Raw genomic sequence first — 27,122 nt, 5'->3', positions numbered from 1 at the left:
AAAAAAAGACAGCGAAGGGGTGCGACGCGGCGAACGAGCTGTTTTGCTACCAGGAAGAAAACAGGACGTACTGAAAGCGGAGCGAGAGGCGCCAAGTTGTTCCGCGAATTTTCTCAAATAAAATTTCATTCTCGAACTGTTCAAAACACGCGGAGATTCCATCAAAAAGTTGCGTCATGTTTCTCGCAATGATTCGATCTTACTGCGGCGAGAATTACGTAATCCCTTCGGAGTGTACGACCACAATGATTCGCTTTCGATGAAATATCGTCGGAAACAAGAAGACAATAATTTCTCGCGAATCCAATTTCCGGGGTCAACCGACTAGAAGTGTCGAAATCGTGGCAAGAAATGGTCCTCTTGTCGCGCGCGAAACTGGTGATTATAGCTTTTTATCTCGCAGTTACGTCGATTCAGCACCTCGTTGTGGTCGGACTCGCGAGTACTTTTTTTCCGTGCCGCTTCACGTTCTTTCTCACGCCTCGTGCCTTCCCGTCCGCGTCCGAGAATGGTCTGTTAAACGACGCAACCGCAAACTCGAAACCTCTGTTTACATTGTGGTACAGGTGAACGCTTAACAATTAAATTCTAACGGTGACGAAGGTCGTGGAAAGTAAGCTTTGCTTAGGTTAGTTCACGAAAAATGCATAAAAGATATCTTTTCTAATGCAAAAAGGATATAATTACGTAATTGTTTTAAGTAATTATAAAATTTTAGAACAGAACAACAAATTCTACCTATTATTCTGTATTATTATTATTAAAATGTTATTTAATAATATTTGCTATTCTTTGTTATATTATGAGTAAAATTTTTAATGAACTGTGTACATTTTTACTTTTTCGCGCGTATTAGCAAACAAACGCGTCACGTTGTAATAACAAAAATTACATTTCTGCATATCCAATCGATTTTAATAATTGAATAGAGCAGAAAATTGAAGAAAGACTAGTCTGCTTTTCTTTGGATTACTTCGACTTTCCATCTTTTCCTCCCTCTTTCTTTATGTACCTTTTATTAAAGTTAAGGTATATACTAACAAGCTAAAGATGAAAGCCTTAATTTTTATTCGCGACTGTGAAAACATCCAGCGGATAGCAAGGAAGCAAGAACATCTTTTGCCAATTACACTAAACAAACTGTATGACTTATATTATTCATTGATGGAAAGCTAGCTGTAGATCCGACGAGCCCTCAATTAAGCTAACGAAAAGATTTTCAAAATACTTCGCTGATACGGCATTTCATCTCTCTCTTTCTAGAAAAGACATACAGATTAAATTAGTGCTGTCGAACTAATTATCGAATCAAAGTTAAATAAACTAAACATTTTAACCCTATCGTGAACTTTCTGCGACTTTCAAAGCTGAACTTTTACTTAATTGCTGTACACATTTGCTGTGTACTTAAAAGTATTAGTATTTATTTGTATTTTTACAAATACAGAGAAAATGATCTATCTTGCATAATGAAATGAAATGAAATAAAATGATTATTGTAAAACCATAAGATCAAATTTCTATGGAATTTATAGAATATAACTATTATTGCAAGATTTTTCTTCTTTAAAATTTAACTTTGATTTTGTAATTTAATTAAAAATTTAACAGTTTAAATTCGAGAAGAACAGTTTATTGAAATATTTAAAAATTCAGGTAGAGTTACAGATCTAAAATAATTTTATTGGTCCTCAAAATAATTATGTATAGGACGCTCGAATTGATTCCTAGAATCTTTTTATATAAACTTTTTATATAACATTACTTGTCATGCTTAAATTATTTGACATAATTATTTTGACAATCCAATAAATTACTTTCAGATCTGCTAAAATTTAGATGCTTCTTTCTCTGTATACTTATTATAATTCTATAAAGATTTTTTTTATTACGTTTAAAAAATACGCGATATATAAGCTGTTTTTTATTTTTATATCCCATTTTCTCTCAATTAGATATCTATATATTTTTTCCTAATGCTCATCAAATTTAAATTTCAACGATTAACGTCTCAAAAGAGAAAGAGATGCAGAAAATTCGTATAAATAGCTAGAATATATGGGCCCATTTCGCGCTGTGTGCCGTTGACATTTAACATGCGAATATCCTCGCGGATCTGGCTAGGATGAGCCCGTCAGTCGTAATATGACGTGTGTTCCTCGATGACGTTGATTTACGGCGGTCTCTCAACAAAGTCGAAGAAGAGGTTGGCAATTGGGCCGACTCTGTTACGTGGACGGCTCGTAAATTCTCCGTACGAACGAGGCTTCTTCCCCAATGAAAACGTGGGTGGCAACGAAAAAAGCACGCGGCTGACGGGATGTTCGCTGTCAAATTTGCAGATTGAGCCTGTCCAAATTAGCCGCGAAAAAAAATTCTCAGCGCGCACGCCTGGACAATTTATAACTCAGCTCGTTTGAAGACACCCTTCATGCTTTCCGATCATGAATTTTCATCGAACGCCAGAATCCCGTTTTTCCGTTAGCACCAATTAATGTTTCATTAATCACTTTTGATTATTATTTACGTGCGCGATTTGTTTTACGTGTTACAAACCTCGTTTTTACATTCACACTTTATCGATAAAAGAACGATTTGTTTACTGGGTTCCATTTGATAAACTATAACAGCTTATACGATAACGATAAGAAAGAAATATTGGAATTTTTATGCGTAGTTTGACATATTTTCGAATTTTAACATTCACAAACAAAGATTAAAGATTTGTTTCGTTATTTCTCTCTGTAGATAGAAAATAATAGTTTTCTATTTTATTTTAATATCGTCGCTCTTCAGTTCCCTAAGGCTGAATTTTATCTTACAGAATTTGAGCGAGAATTCCTCTAGCACGGTGTGCGCTTCGATCTCTTGATATCCATAATAAATTTCTTTACAAGAGACATGAAAATTCTTGAAGCAATATACTTTAACTCCACGACATTCATAATAATGCATTTGTGCAATAATGTCATAATATCGAAAGATTTTTGAAGTGTCTGCCAACGATGTTCTTGTAAAATAGTTACTCGTGCGGATAATGCATCCAACAAATAGTCTGCTCAATGAATCATAACCGCAAAATGGTCTCTGCTTTGATATTTACCAGCATTTATAGATTGAATCATGTGTTCAGGTTTTACAGACACATTTTCAGTCTAAGATAATCTCCTTTAGAACGACAGATTATTTAAACAAAATCGGTTACGTTGATTTCCAAAATAAGCTCTTACTAAGGAAAAAGCAGTTTTACTGAAACATCTATATTTAAATTTAAATCTAAAAATAATTTTGTTGGACCAAAGTAAATAGATGTAAATGCCTATTAGAGCCAACCCAAGTTGTTAAAATGTGTGAAAATTCATTTATTACAATATCTTAACAAACTGTGTTGGCTTTAATAAATATTATACATTTATTAATTTATTCACTAGAGTCTAATCTGATAATTTGTAAATCAAAATAATCACGTTTAAATTGATTACTAAAGAGTCAAGACTTTTTGTAACATTGTTCAGCTTGGTATTTTTACGTATTTACTTCAACAAAATTATTTTCAAATATGTATCTAGTTAAATTTTTAGATATTTAAGTAAAATTGCATTTTCCTTACTTAAATGTTAATATCGATATCCGATACAGGAATGCAATAATGAGGAAAAATACAAAAGTCATTGAGAATATCTCATAATCGAAACATTCTTTTAAAAATACGAATCTCCGATCGTATATTTAAAAGTCTCGGATTTTGTGAGTAGATAATAACAATTCCTATTTTTCTTACAGTTAATTGTCAAGAAATATCACGTGGTGTGCTTAACTTAACTACAACACCATTAGTACGAATCTGGTACGGCTACCATCTACCTTAGCGTAGCTTTCTAATCACACGAAACCTGCCTACGTCACTTGTCTACTGGCCCGCATAATAATACAAAGCTCCCTCAAAATTGAGGAACTCCAAACGACACACTTAATTGCGTGCATTTATCACAAAATGTTTGCTCCACTTGTATAGGCCTCCTACGACGTAATTCTAGGTCTGTGCGACGCATGCTCTACTGACTGAAAAAGGCGACATTACATGCTGTCTTCACGCTAATATCAATCGAGGATCACAAAAAAAGAAAATAAAAAAAAAAGAAACGCAACATGATCGGAGGAGAAAAACCTCGTCTCTCGGCTGAAATACTCTTCTACAGCTCCCCTAAACGACCTTCCGTTGCAGGAAAAGTTACAGCGAGATTTTCATGGAAGGGAGGAATTTTTTTTTTATTTTTTTTTATAGCAAAAAATGGATTGGGAAACACGTTTAACTAAGTAGTCGTCAACAATCGGTGAGCACTTCAATCTTGCGAACAAACGAAAACGTGAAAAGAACAAAGAGAGAGAGCAGACTGAATAAAACGGAAGAAGAAAAGAGGGATGTGTATAGATAAAACAGACGGAGAAGACGAGAGAAGAACAGGCGGACCCTTAATTCCTACCTCCAGGGCGGGCGCTTTAGCCTGAAACACAAACGGCAAACCTGAAAAGAAATTCCGGAAGGATACCGGGCGGCGGGAACTCGAGTTTGAGTTTTTACACGAAGGAATTAAATCCTCGTTTTAAACGAGTTACCCCCCTTCCCCACCCCTTTCCTGATGCAAACGCGAAAGTCTTGTACAATCGACGTTAGTGTCATCTACCATCCACTTTGTCTTTTATTAATCCCCGTAAGTACATGTCGTTGATTAACAATCATCCCTTTAAACAACTATAAAGATGATAGGAGAAAAATTAATATAAAAAAGGAGAAACAGGAACAAAGATAATGCATAGGTGGATGGAATAGTGTATGATGAAAATGTATTTAGGCAACAAGATGCAACAAGATGCCGCGCAATCGAGAGATAGCAGAGGACTCTCGTATAAACGAATGTGAATTTTATTTTCAGATTGTTCTAAAAAAAAAATCACAAACTAATCTGATAGTAAATTATATATAATGCAACGTTAGAAAGGTTTTTAATTTTAAAAAGTATAACATTTTAAAAAATTAATTGCTTTTTTTCTTTTTCTGTTGAAAGTTTTCATCTGGAAAGGTATTTTTATTAACGTACGTTAAAAAAATAATTGTACTAAAAATATAAAACAGAAATTACTTTTTATTTATATCACTATGGCACTTTTGCCGAATTAAAATTTAACTTTATCGAAATGTTTTAATTTTATTGATTCACATTGTATATGAATATTTCTTTAATTTTTGAGACAAACTTTTGATCAAACTAAATTTCTTATTTAAAACGATTTTTTAATAATACAATTCGAGCTAAAAGAATTGAAATGCTCGTCATCGACAATGGTTTGTTGTAGCTGTCATTCGACATTTGTTTTTCAACCAAAAGTTAATTTCAAAGGGAAAACCGACAAATCGAATATAAAATCCATTCACGCGGGAATGGTGTCAGAGAGACGGCATCATCGAGGCAAAAATAATCATTTCGATAGTTAACAGTGCTCGCTGCTTTCGATCAATCATGCCGTCGGATGCATCGGGATTTTTACGTGAATGAAACGAAAGAGAGAGAAAGAGGGAAAGGAGAACGAAACAGATAGGCGGAAAATGAGATACAATGAGAATGGCGAATGGTCGGGACAATGTAGAACGCGAGATAGGGATGGTGTAATTATTGTTATCGGTTTCTCTTTTGGCGTTCTCTCGTGTGTGCAAGCCTGGCAAAATGTGTGTCAACTAACGTCAGCTGTTGCTTGAGGCCATTCCAGCTAAACGGGTCCACCAAGAGATTACGGACTTTAGTCAAAATCTCTGCGCTCATTTGTCTCGTCTTACAGATACTGCGCCGCATTCCGCTTCCGGTGCACGTGCGAATAAGCGTTTTCCGTTTGCGCTCTCGAACGGGCTACATTTAGTACCGAGAGAGTATTTCGGGCTTGCACAAGACGGTTAACGTCGTAACAACTGTGATACTACTGAGCTTCTTACAATCTTTTGAATACTACGTGATTATTGATAGTCTTATGAAAAATGTTTTAATTTTACCAGTCGAGCTTAACTTTGCTTGTGATAATAATTATTTCTAGTCGATTTATATTTTCAGAAAATAAAGATATAATTTTAATACGCAATAAAAATTATAACTTTCGAAAATTAATTTCAGGAAAAAAAATAGTCGCTATCAAATCTATAGTGTCAAATTCTATTTAAGTCACCACTGCTCAAACAATAGATAAATTTGGCACTATATAGTGTCAATTTATATACTGTTTTAATATAAAATAACGATATATATTGAGTACGCGCAGTGGCAAGTTAAATTAAGTTAAATTTGACATTATGGATTTAATAATAATAAAGCCTGATTTTTTTATTTTATAATTTTAATTAGGCGAATAGTTTTATTTAAACAATATATTTACGTTTAATTATTTAGATATATTTAAAATTAGACGGTTTGACGGGGCTTTCGTTTTAAATACATCATTGAAAAATTGTCTATAGAAAGACATTCATAAAAGAAATTTACCAGCAAAGTTTTATCGAATCGTGTATGATTGATATACCACTACAAGCTCGCATCCAATTGCTTTGTATCGATTCCATCGGCGATAATCTTCCGATTGCCCGATTAATTATGTCCGCTTTATCCGTCTTATCCGTATAGCGCAACATAATGAAAACGCGTCAACGTTCGCGAGGGTTTGTTTTCCGATTAATAGACGATTATCCTTTGGCAATCGCGACGTGATTGATTATCGCGCCGTTTCCATTTAACCACGCGCGTTCTTCGATTTAATTAAAAACTCGTTCCGAGTATTATTTCGTGTCTCGGTGGCCGCGGCTCTCTCTCTCTTTCTGCGGTCGTGTGCACCGGAAGCGAGGAATAATTGTTCGCGAGAATTAGTAGAAATCGAGAAATGTCTCACCTGCAACCTGTAGTTGGGATCCTGCGTCGCTGCGTGAGCCGCAAGGAAGGGGTCGTAGTAAACGCTGCAAAAAATAAAAATCACCAATGAGTAATGAACGGTTTATTCGCTTGTTCGCCACTGCGCCTGTGGGGAGATTACTAAATTTCTGATTTTACGATTCTCTCTGCAAAGTGTAATTAACGTTATAATTCTCGCGCCATCAATTATTTTTATTTAAAAAGATTAAATATTTTTGGATACACACAACATCTCCTTTAAAAAAGTAACGTGTTTTACAAATTCAACACGTTTGTTCATATTTTTCGCGCAAAATATTTATAAAGACTTTAATATTGAATACGATAGGGACATTCAGTTAAAAGCTGTCACTACAAAAAAAAACCTTTAATCTTTCGATTCAATAATGCACAACGCTCGTTTAATAAACGTCACGTATTAAACAGTGCGTTCGTTCGAGAATAAAATTGAAAATTTATTTCTGGGATACGATAATCCTCGCTTTGTAGGATAATAGAGGACGACAGAGGCGATAAACTTTGTCCTCCCCCGACTACGCAAACGAAGTTTGTTTTATGCGCGAAGATCATAAATTATGCCGAGGAAAAGGTTGATTGCTTCATATTGCATCCGCATAGTAGCATTCGCAATGGAATTAGTTTTACAGGTAGCTCGCTTCTATTATTATCTTCGTTGGTGAGTTCGTTGTTAAAAGTCTATTTAACTTGAGTAAGTAATAATCTTGTTTTAAAAGGGGCACGGAGAAAAAAGTTTGTTGATTTTACGGAATGCGAATTCGGTTCGTTTTGACTGTACCCTGTCAGGAATGAAGAAAGTTACGAAAGCAAAGTTACAACACATACGCATTTCGTAAAATACGAGCGTAATTTCAGGAGTAAATTCAACGTATCGGTAATATAATAATAAAAATGTGCGCATAAACATTCGTTCAACTTTGTTTAAGATCCACAAAAAAATAAGTAATAAAAAACGATTATTATTTGAAACATGTATGTCTGGCAAATGCTTATCGGGATAAAATTGCGCGTACACATCTCTTGCCTTGTCAATATTGAATTCAGTAAAAATATATATCATTTCTATATCACATAAATTTTCGTTAAGTGTAATCATTTATCGACATTTTGCATCCCTATATATTATGATAGCAAATATAAATTATTATCATCAAATCGGTATATGTCGGAAACTATTGATTGTTTTTATAAAAAGAACAAATTTCCCAAAACGTCATAAAAATAGTTACAAGTAGACAATAAGATATTTGATGTCGAAACAAAAAATATGATAAACAACTAGATCCAGTATACGCCAAACATTATTGAAACCCAAAGAAACTATCGTAAAACTCAAAAACAAATCAAATAGGACATAAATATTTGTGTTTGAGTTATTTCCGTCAACCGTTTTCGTTATTTCTCTGTAAACAAAATTCACTCCTGAAATTATTTGAACGAAGTATAACTGTATTGATTTGGAAAGAAACTTGTTTATGCCTGGTGTGACGATGCACGAATTGGAGATATATATAAAACGTAAGTTATTTTCTTTTCTAAAATCTTTACGTTATACAAATGAAACAACACGGTGTTCAAATTAAAATACATAACGTGTATGTATATATATATATATAATGTATATATACACACACAATATATATGTAGATATTGGACTTGACAAATCCGATTTCGCGGGTGTGCATCGATGTAACAGGCTTCGAAGATTGATTTTCATCCGTATTCAAATTTTTCATTCCTGCCAACGCCATGTCCAATTTCGTAACGTTAAAATGAACGAACGATTGACGGTTCGACGCGAATGCTTGCTCCTAAAAATTCGGAATGATAAAAAGTTAAAAAAAAAAAAAGATAAAGTGTCTACACATTCTACGATTTTTAATCTTCAACAAAAAAAATAATTGCGCGTGATCATCGCGACAAGATAAACCGTGCCGATTCAACAGACGCGTTTTAATCTTCTAATCAGTCAAAGAGCAGTGTGATGAAATAAAATCTTTTTTTTTCCCCGGGTGGCACCTCTTTGATCGTCCTCGGCAGGAAAGCAATCGAGTGTCCTCGGTTCTCCCGCTTATTCTAAATCTCCATTTAGTGAGAAATGAGCGAGTCGCGGGCGCTCTTTCGCAAATTACAATCCGCATTGTGCGCGAAGAGGACGTTTGCAGGAAATAGGTTTGGGAAGGTAGACATGCAGTGTGCAAATTCAGTGAGATTGACAGGCAAAGCCTTAACGAGCGGCGCGTGCAGACTCATTGCAGCGAGTAATTTCCCCGATTGTTTTCAATATCACTCGATGATCTTCGACGCACGATGAAGTGATGGAGTATATATATTCAACGATACTCCCACATCCAGTCACAATATAATTTATTAATAAATGATCGTCATCGAGCTGAGAGTTATTGAAGTTGTTTACACCAACGATCATTGATATTTGCGGAAAATTAAATTTTCAATACATGGCTAAAATTTGGAAAAAAACATTAAAAAGAGAATGTAATCGCTGATAACAAGTCATTTAACAAAAAACGGAATTTGTACTTAAGAAAAAGTGAAAAGAAGAACCCTTCGATTAGATTAGATCTAAACAAAAAGTTTATTTATCGTAAATTGCATCAAAGATAAATAAACATAATTAGTCGGAGAACGCAATTTAACGTTTAAATTCACAAGTTAAACTTTATCGCGTGGAGAAGAGAACTAGTGGCATATAAATCACGCTAACTACGTAAGTACTTGATCGTTAAGAAGAAAAAGGCTATCGCGAAAAAGTCCTTCGAAACTTTAATGACGCACGCACCTCTTCCACACTCTGGCTACGTAAATTAATTATCGTCGTTATACCACATGTTCGTTTTTACCGTTCAACGAACCTTCGCAAAAGTTTCGTAACAGGAAAGTATTTTCGAGGTACGCTCCTGATTACTCGCTGCAAGAAAAAATTCACCAACAAGAAAATATGTACAAAAGATATCAAACAAGCTGCAGAATATAGATACTCTTTAAAATGGTTGGTCTAGATCATATAGAAGTGTTCCTGTAGACATACATATGTACTCTGTTAATGGTTTATCGATATTTTATTGAAAACGCATAACATGAAAAGAGTGCAGTGAGAATTCGAATTATTATATTGCGCATGGAAAGAACGATTTTGCAAAAATATCTAGATTTAGTTAGATACAGATCTAAAAATATAATTTCGTTTGGCCTATTAAAAATTCTTAAAATTTGGCTTATCAACATATTTTCAGATATGTATTTAGTTAAATTTTTAGAACTTCAGTAAAATCGTCCTTTCTATAGTATCTCCTATCAATTTACAATCATCTTAATTTTTCTGTTAAGGCGTAATTTTTAATTTTTTCCACTGTCGTGTTTCACAAGATAAAAATAAAAAAGTAAGAATGAGATAAAGACACAACTGTTATTTGTTGTTCTAAGAAGTCCTTAAGGCGTTATAACAAAATTTGCATGAAAAATAAATTTTTATCGTTTAAAATGATGCATAGATACCCGAGTATTCATGCAGTGACAGAAAGTCAAATTATCGCACAATAGTATGATTGAATTTAATTAAAAATACTAATGTCAGAATGCCGATTAACAGAGTATATTCTTCGAGTACAGAAATACCTCCGGTTAGACGTCGGTTAGACGCAACCAGACCTGGACCGATACTTACGCGGGTGTAAAGGGATGTAGGGCTGTAGCCGCAGCTGCAGCTGCAAGTTGCCCCGGATTCCTGGCCAGTGCCAGGGCGGCCGCGCTGGTTGGGAAAGTCGCCCTTGCTGCTCCTACTCGACCACGTTGTATGGCAACTCCTCTAAGTGCCGCAGCTGCAACAACACACACGCGACACGCGCGCACATGCACGATTACACAAGATTGCCTACCTTGAAGATTTATGTTGCTACCAACCACTCCGCAGAATTCCAGGTTGCTCCTCGAGGAACCACGGCGCATATCGACAGCCGGCGAGACGAGGTTCGCGACATGATTTCATACTCGATTATGAGACTTAGGATCGATATGTCTGGGAATTAACTCATCGAACATGTCACTGTTGCGCGAGGGAAATTTATGGAATAAAAAATTTCTAGAGTATCTAGAAAATTTTTATTCGCTCAGCATATTCGGGGAAAACTCAAATATAAGTATAATATTAATGTAAGGCTGTTTTCTTTCTTTTCACTTGTGAAATATAACATCCTCATTATGTTTTTAATAACAAATGTTTTTAAGAAATTCTATAATTAATTTTTTGTCTCAGAAAATTAATATAAAATCGTTCTTTTTTTATAATTTAAATATTTATAATTCGCATTAATTTATAATTTATAAATAAATGCGTAAATATCATTTTTTAGATAATTGAATTAATCGTTCAATTAATTATATTAATTATTTAAAATATTTTTATAATGTAATAAATTGTATAAAATTTAAGTTCTTTAAAGTTTTAGTATTAAATCAATTCAGAATTATATAGCTAATGTTAATGAAAATTTAATAATGAGGTGCATATATAATAAAAGAAAAGAAAGACAATTGGAATAGAAAATCCTTCTTTTAAAAGTGCTTATAGCACGATGTAAAAAAAACAAGCACGATTCACCGACAAACGTATCTGGCTCAGCCAGCGCAGAGAAAGCTTTCGATCTAAGAGAAACTGCGGCACGAGCAGGAAATTTTGTTCTTCCTATCAAAGATTGGCTTTGGAGAATTGCGCCAGAGAAGTAAATACGAACATCAGAAAACACCGGAGAATCTCGCGGCGTAAGAAAAGAAAGGATGTGGCTTGAGCGCAGAGAACTTCAGAAAATCGAAAATAGGAAAGTTCGCTTCCTTTGCTCCGCTTGTATTTGACATTCAGGAATAGCTTGAAAGGAAAGAAACGGCTACGAAACTTCACGAAACGAAATTCATCTAAAAGAAATGACTCCTTTACGAGTAGGTAGATTTTCGGGGGCATTTTATCGTTATTTGCGATCTGCTCGCGACAGGTCGCTACAATTTCCTTCAAAAAATAACGTAAATAGGAGAACGATTTCCGCGAGTGGCAGAAATCGCACGCTTCGAAGTAAAGATTGTGCGATCGGTGTGAAATCCTTGAAGCTTCGACGAAGATTGGTGTCAGAAGCTACGTAATCTATCAGACTTCGATGACAATCGAGATTCCGCAAATCTATCAAAATCAAACAAAAGTAAAAAAATAAAAAAGACTCGAAGATCGCAACGCCAGGTATAAAGCGGATTAGGCAGCAGTCCTAGACAATCAGTATTATTGCACAATATTATTAGTGACTAGAGGCTATATTGACAAGCCGATTCAGGTTTATGACAAATTTCTCATTCTACAATTCCATAACTTTTTCCTGACTCTCAGATAAAATTTCATTATTTCCCCTAATACTTTAAGTAATATTTAAAATTTTTTTTGTAATTTTGCCCTGTGATTTGGAAATAGTAAAATATGTGTTATTAAAAGGATAATCAACATAGCGATGTATATAATTACTATTAATATTACTGACAGCGCTTGCATTTAAATTGTTAAGTTGATAGTATTCCAAAACTGCATAGGTGTGATGTACACATATTAAACTTTTTCAAAGTTAAGAATTTTTATTTTCCCAAAAATTTCCTGACTTTTCCCTGCAGATTTCCACTTTTGTGGCAATCCTGCGACTGTTTTGAATTGTTTAAAGGAAGAACTGGTATAAAAGTATACAAATTAATTACGTATATGCAACAATATTGAGCGTCGAGAACAACTTAAGATACTCTGCGAAAGTTGACCAGCCTGTTTTTTCATTTGGCCTCTACAGAGGTTTTGGTCTCTACGGAGGAAGGGAATTTTCCCGGTGGAGTTGAATAGACGGCGACGTGGATGTCACGACTCGATCCGTCCACATTGTGTAGCAGCTGCCGGTTGCATGATCGACGCCAGCCTTCGCAAGGGGAAGAAAGACCACGGATGCGCGCAGTTCCGGAAGCTGACGTTGCACAACGGTGGCTGCAGGGCTTTCTCGCTCGGTGATGCATTTCAGATTCGTGGCAGTGAGCCTTCGCTCGGTAAATTTCAACGAGATTGCGGAATATTAACTAATTCCATATATTTCGAAAAGATAAAAAATAATCGATTCTATTATCAGCAATCTCATAGATTGCAAAACGATAAAGCCTTGATTCGAGATACTTATAAGATAAAAGTATGATAATTACTTCTCCAGATATTAAGAAATGATTCGCAAAATTGCAGACATATGAAAAGAATTAGGACATAAAAGTGTTACAACGTCATTAGACTCTGAATATTATCAATATTATTAGATAATAATATCAATCTGCCAGAAAATAGATGATTTATCGAGCTATTGATATGATGAATTAGATTTCTGAGATATTTTTTAATTTACGTTTTGAGCATTGATAGATGATGTAATCGGAAGAATCATATGGGTAACCCTGATGGATGGATAGTGACTTTAATGAATAGCCGTTGTATTGACGGCAACGACAAATGACGTTGAGTTATCGACATATCTGACAAAAAAAAAAGTTGGAAAAATAAACTCGACGCGATGAGAAGAATCCTTTTTATTTCCGGCTGGTCCAAGATGGAGCAATAAAATTTAACGATTCTGCCTACCTTTTCATCAGCACCAAGTCATCTCGTTCGGATCAGCTGCTGATGGAGCGATTTAACAAGTGCTTTCTCATTTATATACATGGTTCGCCTCGAAAAATATACCTTGAAGAGAATAAAATTTGTTAAAGAAACGAATCTTTTGATTCCTTAGAAAAAATTAATAATATAAAAAAATTTTGTATTACACTCTACTTATATTTATACATTACTGTGATTGTATAGTAGAAATTTAAAATACAGAATGAAATCCATATTCATCACTGAACAACGAAATTTTTCACTCAGAAAATTTAATCATAAGTTGTAAATAAAATGTCGTTACGTGAAATTATTCCACGTATATTAAAAACAAATAGAACAATCACGAAAACATCTCTTCAAAGTTCTGATAATCAAAATTATACCGAAAGTATAATAAACATATGCACTGTTGTTAGACTAGTGGATTCAATTACACGAGCAGCACATCAACAGCATCCTCAAAAGACAACTACCTACTGTGCAGGTAACGCGCGTGATGTTAGCGCAAACCAAAATGTAAGTTAACGATCAACGACGAAAGGTTGGTTAATAGGTCGGCTTGATCGCCGGTTATCTAAAGGCGGGTCAAGAACAAGAGCGTGATGCATAAAATAGCAGGCGCATTCCAAAAAGGGGGAGGGTGGTTTGTGTGTAGGGGGCCGATGTGTACAATCGCATCGTGAACTCCATTTTCCTACAGGCTCGCGTGATCTGTGGCACAGAAGTGTAATTACTAACAATGCCGGCCATAAATATGTACACACTATGGATTTTGTAGTTGTATTTTCAAATAAAACAGTTTTTAGCTCGCGTCTATAAAATAATATTTAGACATTTTTTTTTATTTAAAAGAAATATTTTATAACTTTTATTTTTGAATCTTTTTTAATAATTTTTTTGATAGTTCGTTATGTCCATTCTTTCGCGTCAATTTTCTAAAAATATCGATACAATGCATTGTTGTCATTTTGTCCTAGTTGATGCGACATAACAGTTTATTGCAATCCGTTTTCGAAATTCATGTTTTTTACTCTATACATCAAAATAAGCGAGAGACATATTTTTGAAGAAAAAAAAAAAAAATGTTCGTACACTCTGACATTTCGGGAATGCAACACGCGCGACGACTGACCATTCGATTCATTTCGGATATGAGTTTAAAAGCCAACCATGCCGAACACGATCGCTGTCTTCGGCCAAATTTTACGAGTGCGCGTGACATGCCAATTAGCGGCTATTAATTAATCGACTGTGTACGGTCTGTGGCAGACCGTCCGACACGCCGAGCCGGTCCGGAGAAAATCCAAATTTATGGAAATACGGTCCGGCGAAGAGCAGAGAGATTACACTCGCGAACAATGGAAAAGTTAAATGCACCATCACCGTCCTTTAATCGGCCCGCTCGTCCCTTATTCAAAATCGTACGTTGCGTCCATCAAATATAATTTTTGCGATAACGAAAGTTTCCCGTTGAACTGTGTTGGAAATTCCGTGCAAACAAATGGACTTTTCATCAGCACGCAAATTTAATCGAAAACCAATGAGCTTACGAATTAAATATTAACTCAGCTACCGCAAAGTAGAACGTTTCCATCTCGTATGCATTTCGATACATTTGCATTTACGCGTGTAATCATAAATACGTGAAAGCGAATTGTTACATGACGTAAATAAATTTTTCACGACTCGATAGATATTATCTTCTTTTTTAGATGAATTATCGTGACCTTTTTAAAAATAACTTTAATTGTTACAAAAACATTTTAATTATTACAATTACTTAATTATTCATTATAATTAAATTATTTGAAAAACGTGACCTGATTTAATTATTATATTCTTATGATTTTAATTTTTTTTAAATTAACGTTATTGTAATATTCCTATCAAAAACTAATAATTTGTTATACCAAATTATAAGGCACATATCGGTTTTATCACATATTAAATTCGCTTTAAAAAAAGTAGTTGCAAGAAATGTTAGTGGAAATCCATGCGATTATTTCTGGCCACAGATCGACCGCCGCCGAGAGCTCCCTAAACATCCAATCGAGTTTGACTAATTAGGCGGAAAACATCGATATATAATACGTGCCCTGAAGAAAGAAACGATATACATATATTATATACACACACATGTATAATAGAGGAAGGAAGGAACAGTATTGTGTTCGTCCAACTAGCATCAATGCAACAACCATGGCGGAACATTCGGGTGGTGGTTTTGCGGTTCGTGCACAAGTGAATATTCAACGGGTTTCTTTCCACTGTGTGTGCTACACTGCCGATACGAATACACCGAGAAAAGGAAAGGTGGCAACATTAATTATCAAATAGTAAAAAGAAGAAATACAATAAATATACGAAAAGGTACAGCAAGAGGAAAAAGGGATAGATAATACGGGAGACGTCAGACACGCGGCTCGATACTAGATTTATGATGCTGATTTTTCGCGGCGATCTACCAGAGGGATCGCGAAATTACGCAATACGTGGAAAACCATTATCATATTGTGGTGGAATATATCACAGTAATATTACGAACGATAAGAATAACACGCGTAAAATAATGTCCTACGGTAAATGCACGAGTAATGAGTTAACCGGCACGAATCGAAAACTCGCGTATCATTGTACGCTGATCTAAGCTTAAATAAATCGTGGATATTTCGCGATTCTCTCGCCGTTGTTCCATAGTGGAATTATAATGGGGTCCATCGAGTCCCCGAGGAAAAATATTCCGGTCTGACAATAAAAAATGAAACGTCGGTACGATTAACGATGATGTACTCCAAGAATAATGATTAACTAAAAATACATAATTTCTTGACAATTTTTAGGAGAAATAATATAAAAAGTAAAAAGCTACGCGATGTTTTTATACGAATGAAGAATTTAGCTCTGCTTCGCGGATTACTCGTTTCGTATTAATCAAAGAAAGCGGAAGAGACATTCTTTTCGTAAAACGTATACCGGATGCGATGCTTGTACGTGAAATTCTTGAAGATTCCCTTGGACGGAATTTTTTGCCAAGCGCGACCTAATTTTAGGAATTGACCTAATTGCACTGAAAATGAGAGAAACGGAGCGATTGCGCGAATTTTCCGAACGGCTAATGGAAAAGGGAAAGAACACTGCACTTTCAGAAAGTCGCGTACAGATTTAAACAATTTAACAATTGCACAGTGTACAGTAAGAAGCTTTCGACGTCTCGCGCGTTTATCGAGAGTGATTTTCGGTATTCTCGTAAAATGCAAGAAGAACCGAGCGCGTTTTACTGTGATGCGAGATATTTCAAGTTATTCAGATCCGCTTTGTCTCGAACGCGTCTGCCGTCTTCCGTTTCACACTAAGAGAAATGTTTTGTATAACACGTGACGTACAAAAACTTTCCTTTTATTAAAAAATTTTACTGTTCTAATTAATATTTCGTTATTCTGACCAAAATTTTAATTTAAATTACAAAATCTTTCTCTTTAATTAAAAAATTTCGTTATTCTAATCAAAGTTTGATCAAAATACTACCTTTTGATTAGAACAAAATTTTTTAAATTAAAAGCTAAAGTTTTTGTAAGCCATATATACATATAAAATATTTCTCTCAGAGGATGCGATGGGACGAAGAAATAGTGGGGGTTGATTAAGGGGTTGATCGGGGTAAATTTGAGGTGTTCGTGCTCGTTTATCGCTTTCAACACATTAACACGATTGTCTCGGTGCCGCATATATGTGGTAGGATCCTTAACTCAATCCGTACCTCCGTCTCGCCGCCGCTCTGGGTGCAAGGACGAGCGGTGCAGCTGCAGGCGATGGGGTCACCGCGGCCGCGGCGACCGCTGCAGCTGTAGCTGCCGATGGCGCCGCCGCTCCTAGCCAGCTCCACGGCATGGCCGGCAACCTGTATCCTGTTTTTGTCAGAGACTGTTAGTGCTCCATGTCACTCCCGCGATCGCGCAACGGCGGGAGCGCCGGTGTCTTAATCCACCCCTCGTTTTCATGAAACTTCGGCAAGCCGCGTCATGTTCGCTAGTGGTTCAGCACCTCGTGACTCGTGCAATCAGGTTAATAATTAATAAACGACAGCGTAGTTGTTGGCTCTCGAGACGTAGTCTCGTGTGTCGTATAAAAATTAAATAAAAATTCTTTTAAAGCAAATATTTCCCTCCAGACTCTTCTATGTGTAGACAATTCAATTCAGCGTTTGAATGTGAACATCCGTAAAAGTGCAGTCTCAAAACGTAGGGGACCGATTCGTTGAATAAATGATCGCGCTATTAGTAATTTACATTCGACTGCCAGAGTATTTGTGTGATTGCCGAACATGTCGCAGCTGCTCTTTCGAGGGAGTGGATTAAAGCCTCAGAATTTCGCCTTTTTCATATATCATGAACGCTTAGTTTTTATTACAACAATATTTCGCGAACGTCGGAACTGTTGTTGCGTTAATTTCAACGTTTCGTAAATAACTGGCAGATTAATTCGATGCGATTCGGACGATCGTAAAATATTGTTGTCGATTAAAAATAAAAATGTTGTGCAGAGAAACGATTCGATCGAATCAAGTTACATTATTAACAATTTTTTAATTTCACGTTAGAATTATTTTGTACCGAAGCGTTTGTCTGCGTAATAAAACAATTCGTAATCGCGAATATACTATAAATTAATAATACGTAATTGTGAGCGGATTATGGCATTTTCGGTGTCAGTTAGCGAGTTCTTTTTCTGTCATGTATTTTGCTATCGCTGTAAATGGTAATTAATATAAATTGTACCGTAATAGCAAAAAATGATCATTAAATTATTTGCGAACGAAAGTTTTTCTCGACGCTTATAAATTATTGTACAATTCGTATTCACTTAAATTTAAGTTAACGAATTGAGACAATTTAAACGTGTAAATAATGATAGTACGATTTGCTAGTGACTTAAATGGTTTAATTTGATTTTCCTACTCTATATATCTCTCTCTCTCTCTTTCTTTTCCATTTAGTAAGACTCGAAGTAAAACCAGTCGATATTATTGGGAATTCAGAACATATGGATATAAAAATGATAATTAATTGCGATAGTCGCGTGTATGCGTATCGCAAATCGGATGTTACATAGTTACATGCCCTTCGGAAGTGCCGCTTGGACACACGATTTAATGTAATATCGGTCTCTTTAAACGTAATTATTAGTCGATCACGTAATAGTAACATCATTACTGGAATTATCTGAATTACGCCAACTATGGACAATTGGAAAATATGTTAGGGAACATTTATTTGTCGTGTCGGCTCGTACTTAATGTAATCATATAATGAGGATATAATGAGAAAGAACTTGCGCAATGAATTCTTAGTCTTGGAGATATAAAAGTTACGCAATAGGAGGATATTAATTTTGCGTTTCGTTGACTCTACTTAATTTCAATTTTTAACTAGTTAATTAATAGGATCCCGACACACGGCACCGTCGTAAAACAAAGTCCAACGCTACAAAGACGAGCGACCACGTACGATTGGGCAAAGAGAATTAATTCCGTCGTAACGAATAAGATGAAATTTTATGCAAAGCTTGCGGACTGGCTCGTTAAGGCGAACGCACCGGGCAGATTTATTGCGTTCTCTCGAAAGTTTCCCAACTTTTCTAAAGCTTCGTTAAATCGTAACGGCGCGCCGTTCTGTGAGAGGACGAAAAAAGGGTCGGAGGAAAAAACTGCGAGAGTTGATTATAGCCGGCGGATCATCCGGCGCGACGCGACGTCTCTTCATGCGGTAAATCGAAAACGGATTAATTTTTACCGCGAGATCGTGCGTATACGAATTCCGCGCGAAAGCGGCTTCTCGAGTTGTGTCTCGTTAGAACTCGATATTCCTCGATACGGATTTATTAAGAGCCATTGCGCTCACGACTGACTGTTAATTCAACGAATCGAACAATCGTATCGGTCCGTACAGCTCCCTCTGGCGTGCACGAAACTCTTCATCGCGCTGCGAACAATTTACGATTGTAATTAGAAAATCTTTTAACTGCTACTTTACAATGCGATACTGTTACTTCGATCGATGTAGAGAAATGATAGCCAATTAAATAATTAGCGCACAATAAGAATTACCGTGTAATCATCTCGAACCTACAATCGTGCCTGATCGAAAATGAAAAATAGAATTTAAATAAAATTACAAAATTTAAAAATAAATCTTTTTACGTTTTAATATTTATACGATATTAATTTAAATAACATATTTATCCAGAAAGAACGATTTTGTTAAAGCATCTAAAAAGTTTAACTAGACACAGATCTAAAAATAATTTTGTTAAACTATCAGAAATCAAGCATAATGTTGTAAAAAGTTTTGACATTTCAGCAATTAGCTTGAGTATTTTACGTAGTTATTTTGATGGCTTAATCAAATTATTTTCAGATCTGTTTCTGTAGATACTTTGTTCTTTTAGTATATCTTTTTTAAATTTAATGTATGCATTTTTTCTTGTGCGCATATAATAATTCAAGATAAATCCTAGAGAAATAACCAATATTTAATATTTCAGGAATATTTAAATAAAAAATTATAATATTTTAAATATATATATAAAAGAAGAACGATACGTGAATTATCGCGAATTTTAACGTGTTCTCTGTTGTTGACAAAGCGCAGTTTGGTGTACACAGTATTGTTAATTACGGTTCATTTTTCATGCTAGTTTATTTGCTTAACGACCGCGACCTGCATATTTCGCCCACTCTGTGCATAAACGAAATATTAATTACGATATTTACTCACTGATTTATTACCAATCAACGCAGTGCCATTCGTGCGTAATTGCATATTTGATATCCGATGTAATTTTACACACAACTGCGCACTTTCGCTTCGGGCGGGTACTCTTTTCAATTCTAAAAACGTCAACTAAAAACCTAACAATTGCACGCGGCCCAATACCAATCCGAACTGTACAATACCTGTAACGTGTACATCACGTATGTGTTGTATAAAAACATTAAAATATTCAAACTGTAAACCGCACGATCACAAAATATCGCGAGATATACTGGCCTCTTCAGTTTCATGACATAAAAAAGAGTAACATTGCAAAAATTATTTGTAAAATGTCAACATATGTAATCGTAAATGCAAACAAGATTTACCGAATTATTGCAATTATATTACCTTGTGGAGCAATTACATTACTTTGTAGAGCCGATATTACACACAATTTTGAATCCTTCTCGTAAAAGGAGCTGAACGAAGATGCTTTTATGTTACTGTGTCCTCGAGAGGCACAAGAACACACACTATTGCAAGTGCATGATATAATTAAGATGCCGGGAGGGAAGGGGGAAGAACTGACTCTAATGCAAAGTACTAAATTTAACAGCAAAAGGGAATGTCGCAGGTTGCAAGAATTAAAAAATTACCCTTGAGACTTTATAATTCATACGACAGTAGTATCCGAGATATTCTCTTTATTTCTCGATTTAAAAACTTTTGAAAATAATTTTGAAATAATTACTCACAGAAACCGCTGAAACGACTTGGCAATTGCCGACGCATAGACTGATAATTGTCTTCAATTTCAAATTCAAAGATTTGCGATAATAATACACTAAAAAAGAATCTAGTAATAATTATTATCAAATGTCGAGTCAAATAATTTCAATTTTATATATTCAATTAATATAATCAAAAATAATTTTATTTTTCTATTATAAATATTTAGTAATTATTACTAAACGGTTAGTTATATTATTGTTTGGTAATACTTGAATATTTAGAGAAGTAAAATTATTTTAGGTTATAATAACCGAGAAAATTTAATTAAAATTATTTTATTCAATATTTGGTAGCTGTTAGTAGACTCTTTTTTAGTACATATAAAACACGTATAATTACGTTGAACGTAAACATGCGTGATGAAACGAAGAATAATTTTAATCATCGCGAGTACTATAATTTTTATGTAACGATTACCACGATATATCCTACTTTACCATGTTTTTGTGCATGATGTACTTGTTTCATGCAAATTCTCGCGAGAATGTGGCTGCACCGACGCGTGTATATTAAATGGAAAAATAGTATTTAGAACTCCAAGTTCAACTAAAACGGACTTTATGGGTTTGCGCGTATACTAATTATCCTCTCTATCTTCGTTTAATTAATTCCGCCCACGAGGGTATAACTTAAGATTGAATGAAAAACGGATAAATTCCGAATGAACCGTTTCTTTAATTAAACGAATGTTTAAAGAAAAAAGAGGCTTGGAAAAGGCGGAATTCAGTCGGATAAAAATTTTTAATTGAAAATTTAATTGCACCGGAAAAATCAAGATGATTATTGATACGTAAAATGTAACGAATGAGATTCCCCCGGACTGACAAAACGAAAATACAATTCGGAAATCAGATTAACACGTTGTTCGAAGGAACGTACGTAATCGAATTAAATTGTATATTTTTCAATTTTATACGTGAGAGATAAACGCGGGAATAATATTTTTGTCGCTTCGTACGTCGTTTCGCACGCTTATCAATTATTACGCGACAACTTCTCGTCCAACGCCATTTTCAACGCAATTACCCGATAATGAGAATATCGGAGGGAAAGGAACTTTTATCACGTGTTACAGCGTGAAACTTCGTTATTGCGCATCTAGGCCACCTGGCCTCGCGTTGAAATTATTTTTGATATCAACAACAGCGCTTTTATCGCGTTCGCCATCATAATTGTCGATTATGTGTTATCACGTAATCTATTCTATCTATTTTGCGTTCATCTTATATTAAAATTGGTAACATAAATTTTAACTCTTTAATATGTAAAATGTGAGGATCCTATAAAATCCTATAGAACGCGCGTCAACCCCTCCAAATTCCAGATAATATATCTACCTGCCTGGCATTCAGCGATTTCACGTATATTTGCGCGTTATTTACGCGTGGAATTTTACACCGGTCTGACCTTATCGTTCGTGCATACCAGAGGGAATATCTCAATAAAGAGAGAAAACGTTATTGTTCGAGTTCGCCGAGCTGCGTCAAAAATTTGCTTCAAATGTTTCGCATTTGACCTCTTTACGTGCAGCTCGCCGCTCTTATCGATGTATCAATAATATTGAAATAAGATGTCTGGAAAATGCAGCGAGCTGTGCACAAGTCGAACATTTAAACATTTAAAGAAAAGTAAAATTTTTAAGGCAACTCGGTCTTTCCTCTATCTGCACCTACATCGTATTCTTTCACGATAACATTGGCCGCATGCTATTTTCAGAATATAACGTTCTCAACGAATATTACGAATTAAATGCATCGTTCAAAACGGCGTTATGTATTATATGTATTATGGCGGCGAATATACACGAGATAAACGATCCTGCGGAGATTCGGCGAGGGATCAACGAGCGCATTTACGTGGATACTTGAAGAGTCGTCGGCGGTGCTGTGAGTAATTAATATGATTGAATCTTAGGGAGGAGAGGGGTGCAGCTCGTGCAGCTTTGAGGCTTTCGTTTCGCGGCCGGTGACGCGCGCGCGGAGAGAGCAGGAGAGGGTGACTCGGAGCTCGAGAGGGCGACCGGAGGGTGCGGTGGGGATTGCTGGCAGGGTTGCTGAGCGATCAATAAATGCCGCTGCCAGCATCCACCCCTGGACCCACGTCTCTCCCACGTGTCGTCTCTCTCTCGCTCCCTTTCTGTCTCCTTCTCTGTCCGTCCTCTATCCGTCCTCTTCCTTCTCGTCTTCCCTCTCTTGCGCACTTTTGCACGGCGCGCCTCGAAGCTCTTTCCATCGCTCGTGAGGTACAACTCGCTAGTCGATACAACGAGAGAAAAAGGGAGTACGAGTTTACCTATGCATTCCCGAGCGAAGCTGTACACAATCGCCCCGCGAGAGAGCCACCGGCGACGCGACGGTGGGCGCAGAACAGACACGACGGCCGAAAACGTTTGCGCGGTGTGTTATATCCGCATTTAGGAAAACGGTGTCGCCGTGAGAAAGAGAGCTGCGCGATGCTCGATTGATTTTCTCACTAAGAGGCGGCGAGAGGTAGCCCATTTTTGCGCCGACACGTGAGAAATTGAAGGGTTTGCCGCGAGAACGAGGAGTAAGCTCATTATTTGTAAGATCTACCTTTTAAACACGCAGTTATATCGAAATGGTGCAAGACCTTACGCTGAAAAAAAAATTCCTCAATCTGAAAGTAATGTCTTCTTGAATAGAGCACTAAGTAAATATTTTTTATTGCAAATAAATATTTACTAAACTTGTATTATTTGTGATTCGAGTATTACTTTCCTTTTATAAAATATATTTATTTGCAGAAGTGTTTACCTATGTTGGTATAAGACACACTATTTAAGAAAATATTAGATAGAGAAAAATTTTTGTAGTGTAAGGATCTAATCATCTTCTCACATTAAATTCTATTAAATTTTAATGTGCTTCAAAAAAGAGAGAGAGATGAAGAATGTGAAGAGCGAAATTTTGATCTCGTTAACTTCAAACGACGTACATATATTATAAATTATACGAAAGAATGAAGTGCTGGATTTTATACAAAATTAAGCAGGGAAACAGATCGAGAATTCGGTGTTTGAGATTATTTGACGTCTCTGAAAGGCTCGCTAGCGTGCGAGGCGAGCAATTGAATCAACTCGCTCGCCTTTTCCACGTAGCGCGTTTGAGTCGTAAATCACGAGTACTTAAGGCGTAATTAAGCCGCATTAACTTTACAAAGTGGGCGATGCGAGCATCAAGATCGAAGATCTCCTCTGTGCGCTCTAGATCGTTTCGCGAAGATTAAGATGTTTGAATTGTCTGAGTTGATGATTCGTTTTGCTCATTTCATTCGGGAAATTACGAAGCTCTATCTTGTATCGAATGTTTTTACAACAATGCCTCGAAAAGAGTTTTCGTTCGTAAATAATACATTTGTAAAAGAAGATGTTACGATAATAAAATCAAATTAAAAGAAAAGTGAATTTTATAATATGAATATAGAAAACAAATGTTAAAGTATTAAAATTATGTCTCGCATAAGCTTGCAATTTTCACAAGGTATTAACACTCAACAAAGTTTTAATAAACCATAAAGAAATACATTCGCGTTAAATCATCGATTTCCAATACATTGTTACGTGCACGTAATATGATTGTTACAACACATGTAACAATTGTTTTCGTGAATAATAAACATCGTTATCGGACCAAAGAAATATCGTCGGCGTAATGATCTCTCTCGTGAAGTTTATTAAACACGGGAAGAAGAATAGCGGCGGATATTAAAGCGTACGTTACGTTAAGCGTTTCACAAATAAATCTGCCAATAAGTCGTTACGAATTCTGGAAATGACCGGTCACGAATGATGGTGGCGAGATGCAGACCGACTTTACGTCTTTCTCGTAGAAATGTCAACGTCGGGGGAAGAAAACGGATAACAGGTGCAGACATTGACGTATCCGGCGGAGGGAGCGGGGGAAAAGGAGAGGTACGAAATGGACGAAGTGAATAATAATAATACGTAAATAGAACGTGAAAGAAACAGAAGTAAAAACATACACGGAAACAAGTGTAAATGCAGCCGTGGCAGGCTGAAAAGTCAGTCAAATGCACTAGAACCACAGTCGCATAACCCAACGAGTAAAGCAACAGTGATTAAGGTGTGGTGTTTACATAACGTACTTCTCTTGGCAAATTACTTGGAATTCAAATCAACTCTCACAGGACTAATGACGTTAGCAAACAGGACTACCACGACCCGTTGAGAGCGCACGACAAACCTTCGGTGTGTCCGAGACACCCGTTACATTCACCCTTTTCGTCCGAGGCGTTCTAATACGTATATAGAGCGTGGTCCAACAAAATCAGCGTTTACTAGAGATTTTGAATCTAGGTTCCAAAACGAGATTCTACGTTACACGAAATAAGATTAGATACGCGAAATTAGAATTAACTTGCGGCGTTTAATTTCACGAAAAGTTATGAAAACACGTAACTACGCTTTTACGATAAAATCAATGGCTGCGTTTAGCGGAAAAAGCAGCTTTGCAACTGTTGTAAAATTCTTCAGTATGATTGATTTATACATTTAAATCAAATAAGGAATTAAGAGCAAAATCAATCGTATTAAAAAATTTTACAATATATTGTAACACTATAGTGTAAAGCTACTTTTTCCGTTGAATGCAGCTATTCTTGTGCTATCCCGCGTATTCCGAAGATGTATCTACCGTATAAAAAAAAAAAAAGAAAAAAGTCAAGAGTTACTCGTTATACAACTGCCACTACGTTATCACAACGAAGCTATCAATTATCCCGGTAAACAAGGGCTCGAGAACTCCGATCGGCAATTCGACGTTCGAAACGAAGAAAAAGCTCGCTCTAATTCCACGAGTTTTACAATTCCGAAAGCTTAAAATCTTCCGCGTTTTGCTTTCTCTCTCGCGCGTTATCGATCCGAGCTCGCACACAGGCGAAGGGTCTCTCTCTCTCTCTCTCTCTCTCTCTCTCTCTCTCTCTCTCTCTCCCGAGGGTCAAAAAGTTCCTTCGCCATATCCCAAGGCTTGCAATGATTTTCGTTGCCTCCGCGACGGAGACAACCAAAGTTCCTGAAGCGGTGGATGAAGGCGCATTCTCGCATCGAGGTATGCAGGTACAATATACGTGTTTCTTGCTACACAGATAGACTCGATCGCAAGGCTCCAATCGGCCTCGACTCGTGTGCCGATCTCGCTTGAAATATATGATTCCATGCACTAAGAGATATTATTCGTTCCAGAAGTATAACAATAACGATTACGGTCTCCGAACGAAAGCCATTCAAAGATACTTCCGAGCAAATGGTGTGAGTGAGTAATATACGCCAAAAAAGGAGATGCAAAGATTAGTATATATATGTATATATATATATATGTATAAACGTGAGCTCTTCTACTTTCACATCTCGCAAAGAAATTGCTATCTACGGGACACGATCATAGTGATTCAACACTGTTCCCAATGCCGATACGGGACGGATGCGTCTTCGATGTGCGTTACGCGACTTTGATAACGACTCCGCGCGACGTAATATGTTTTCTTTCTATCGAATCACCCCGTATAGTAACCGAATCCCGAAACAAAACTAATCCGTCTATCTAAAATAGTTTTTACCGTACCCGAGAGCTTTTATTTTCTTCGATAGTTTTTGCGACAAAACGATAGTTTTTCTTGAACAATCACACACGTTAGTGGTTCTCAAACTGCGCTTATTCCACGTCTAAATGACACGAAGAATGAAATTTAATTTTGCAAAATCGTGAAGTCTGTTTAATAAAAAGGGATTTTAAACATCATTATGTGAAAGCGATATTACTAGTATATTAACATTTACATCACTATGTATCAAATATTAATTATATTAATAAAATATATAAAACATTTAATTATAGAATATCTAATTATAATGTATTAGAATTAGAGAACAAACAGAGAATTATGGAAGTATTTACTAAA

The 27,122-nt window shown here is 35.9% G+C and overlaps 1 protein-coding gene across 1 annotated transcript in view; it reads right to left on the bottom strand.

The window, feature by feature from the left end:
- Window positions 1-27,122, bottom strand: part of LOC108773798 (RNA-binding Fox protein 1) — a 264,406-nt gene that overhangs the window by 7,300 nt on the left and 229,984 nt on the right. The window contains exons 10-11 of the mRNA XM_018539732.1: window positions 10,651-10,804; window positions 6,928-6,991 (exon numbers count right to left, since the gene is read on the bottom strand). Of these exons, the coding sequence (XP_018395234.1) occupies window positions 6,928-6,991; window positions 10,651-10,804 (218 nt within the window). The remainder of the gene's footprint in view (window positions 1-6,927; window positions 6,992-10,650; window positions 10,805-27,122) is intronic.

Source organism: Cyphomyrmex costatus, unplaced genomic scaffold (assembly GCF_001594065.2).
Source record: "Cyphomyrmex costatus isolate MS0001 unplaced genomic scaffold, Ccosl1.0 scaffold222, whole genome shotgun sequence".
In the NCBI taxonomy this organism is placed as follows: Eukaryota; Metazoa; Arthropoda; class Insecta; order Hymenoptera; family Formicidae; genus Cyphomyrmex; species Cyphomyrmex costatus.
The sequence above is the reverse complement of the archived record's forward strand: the minus strand, read 5'-3'. Positions and strand labels throughout refer to the sequence as shown.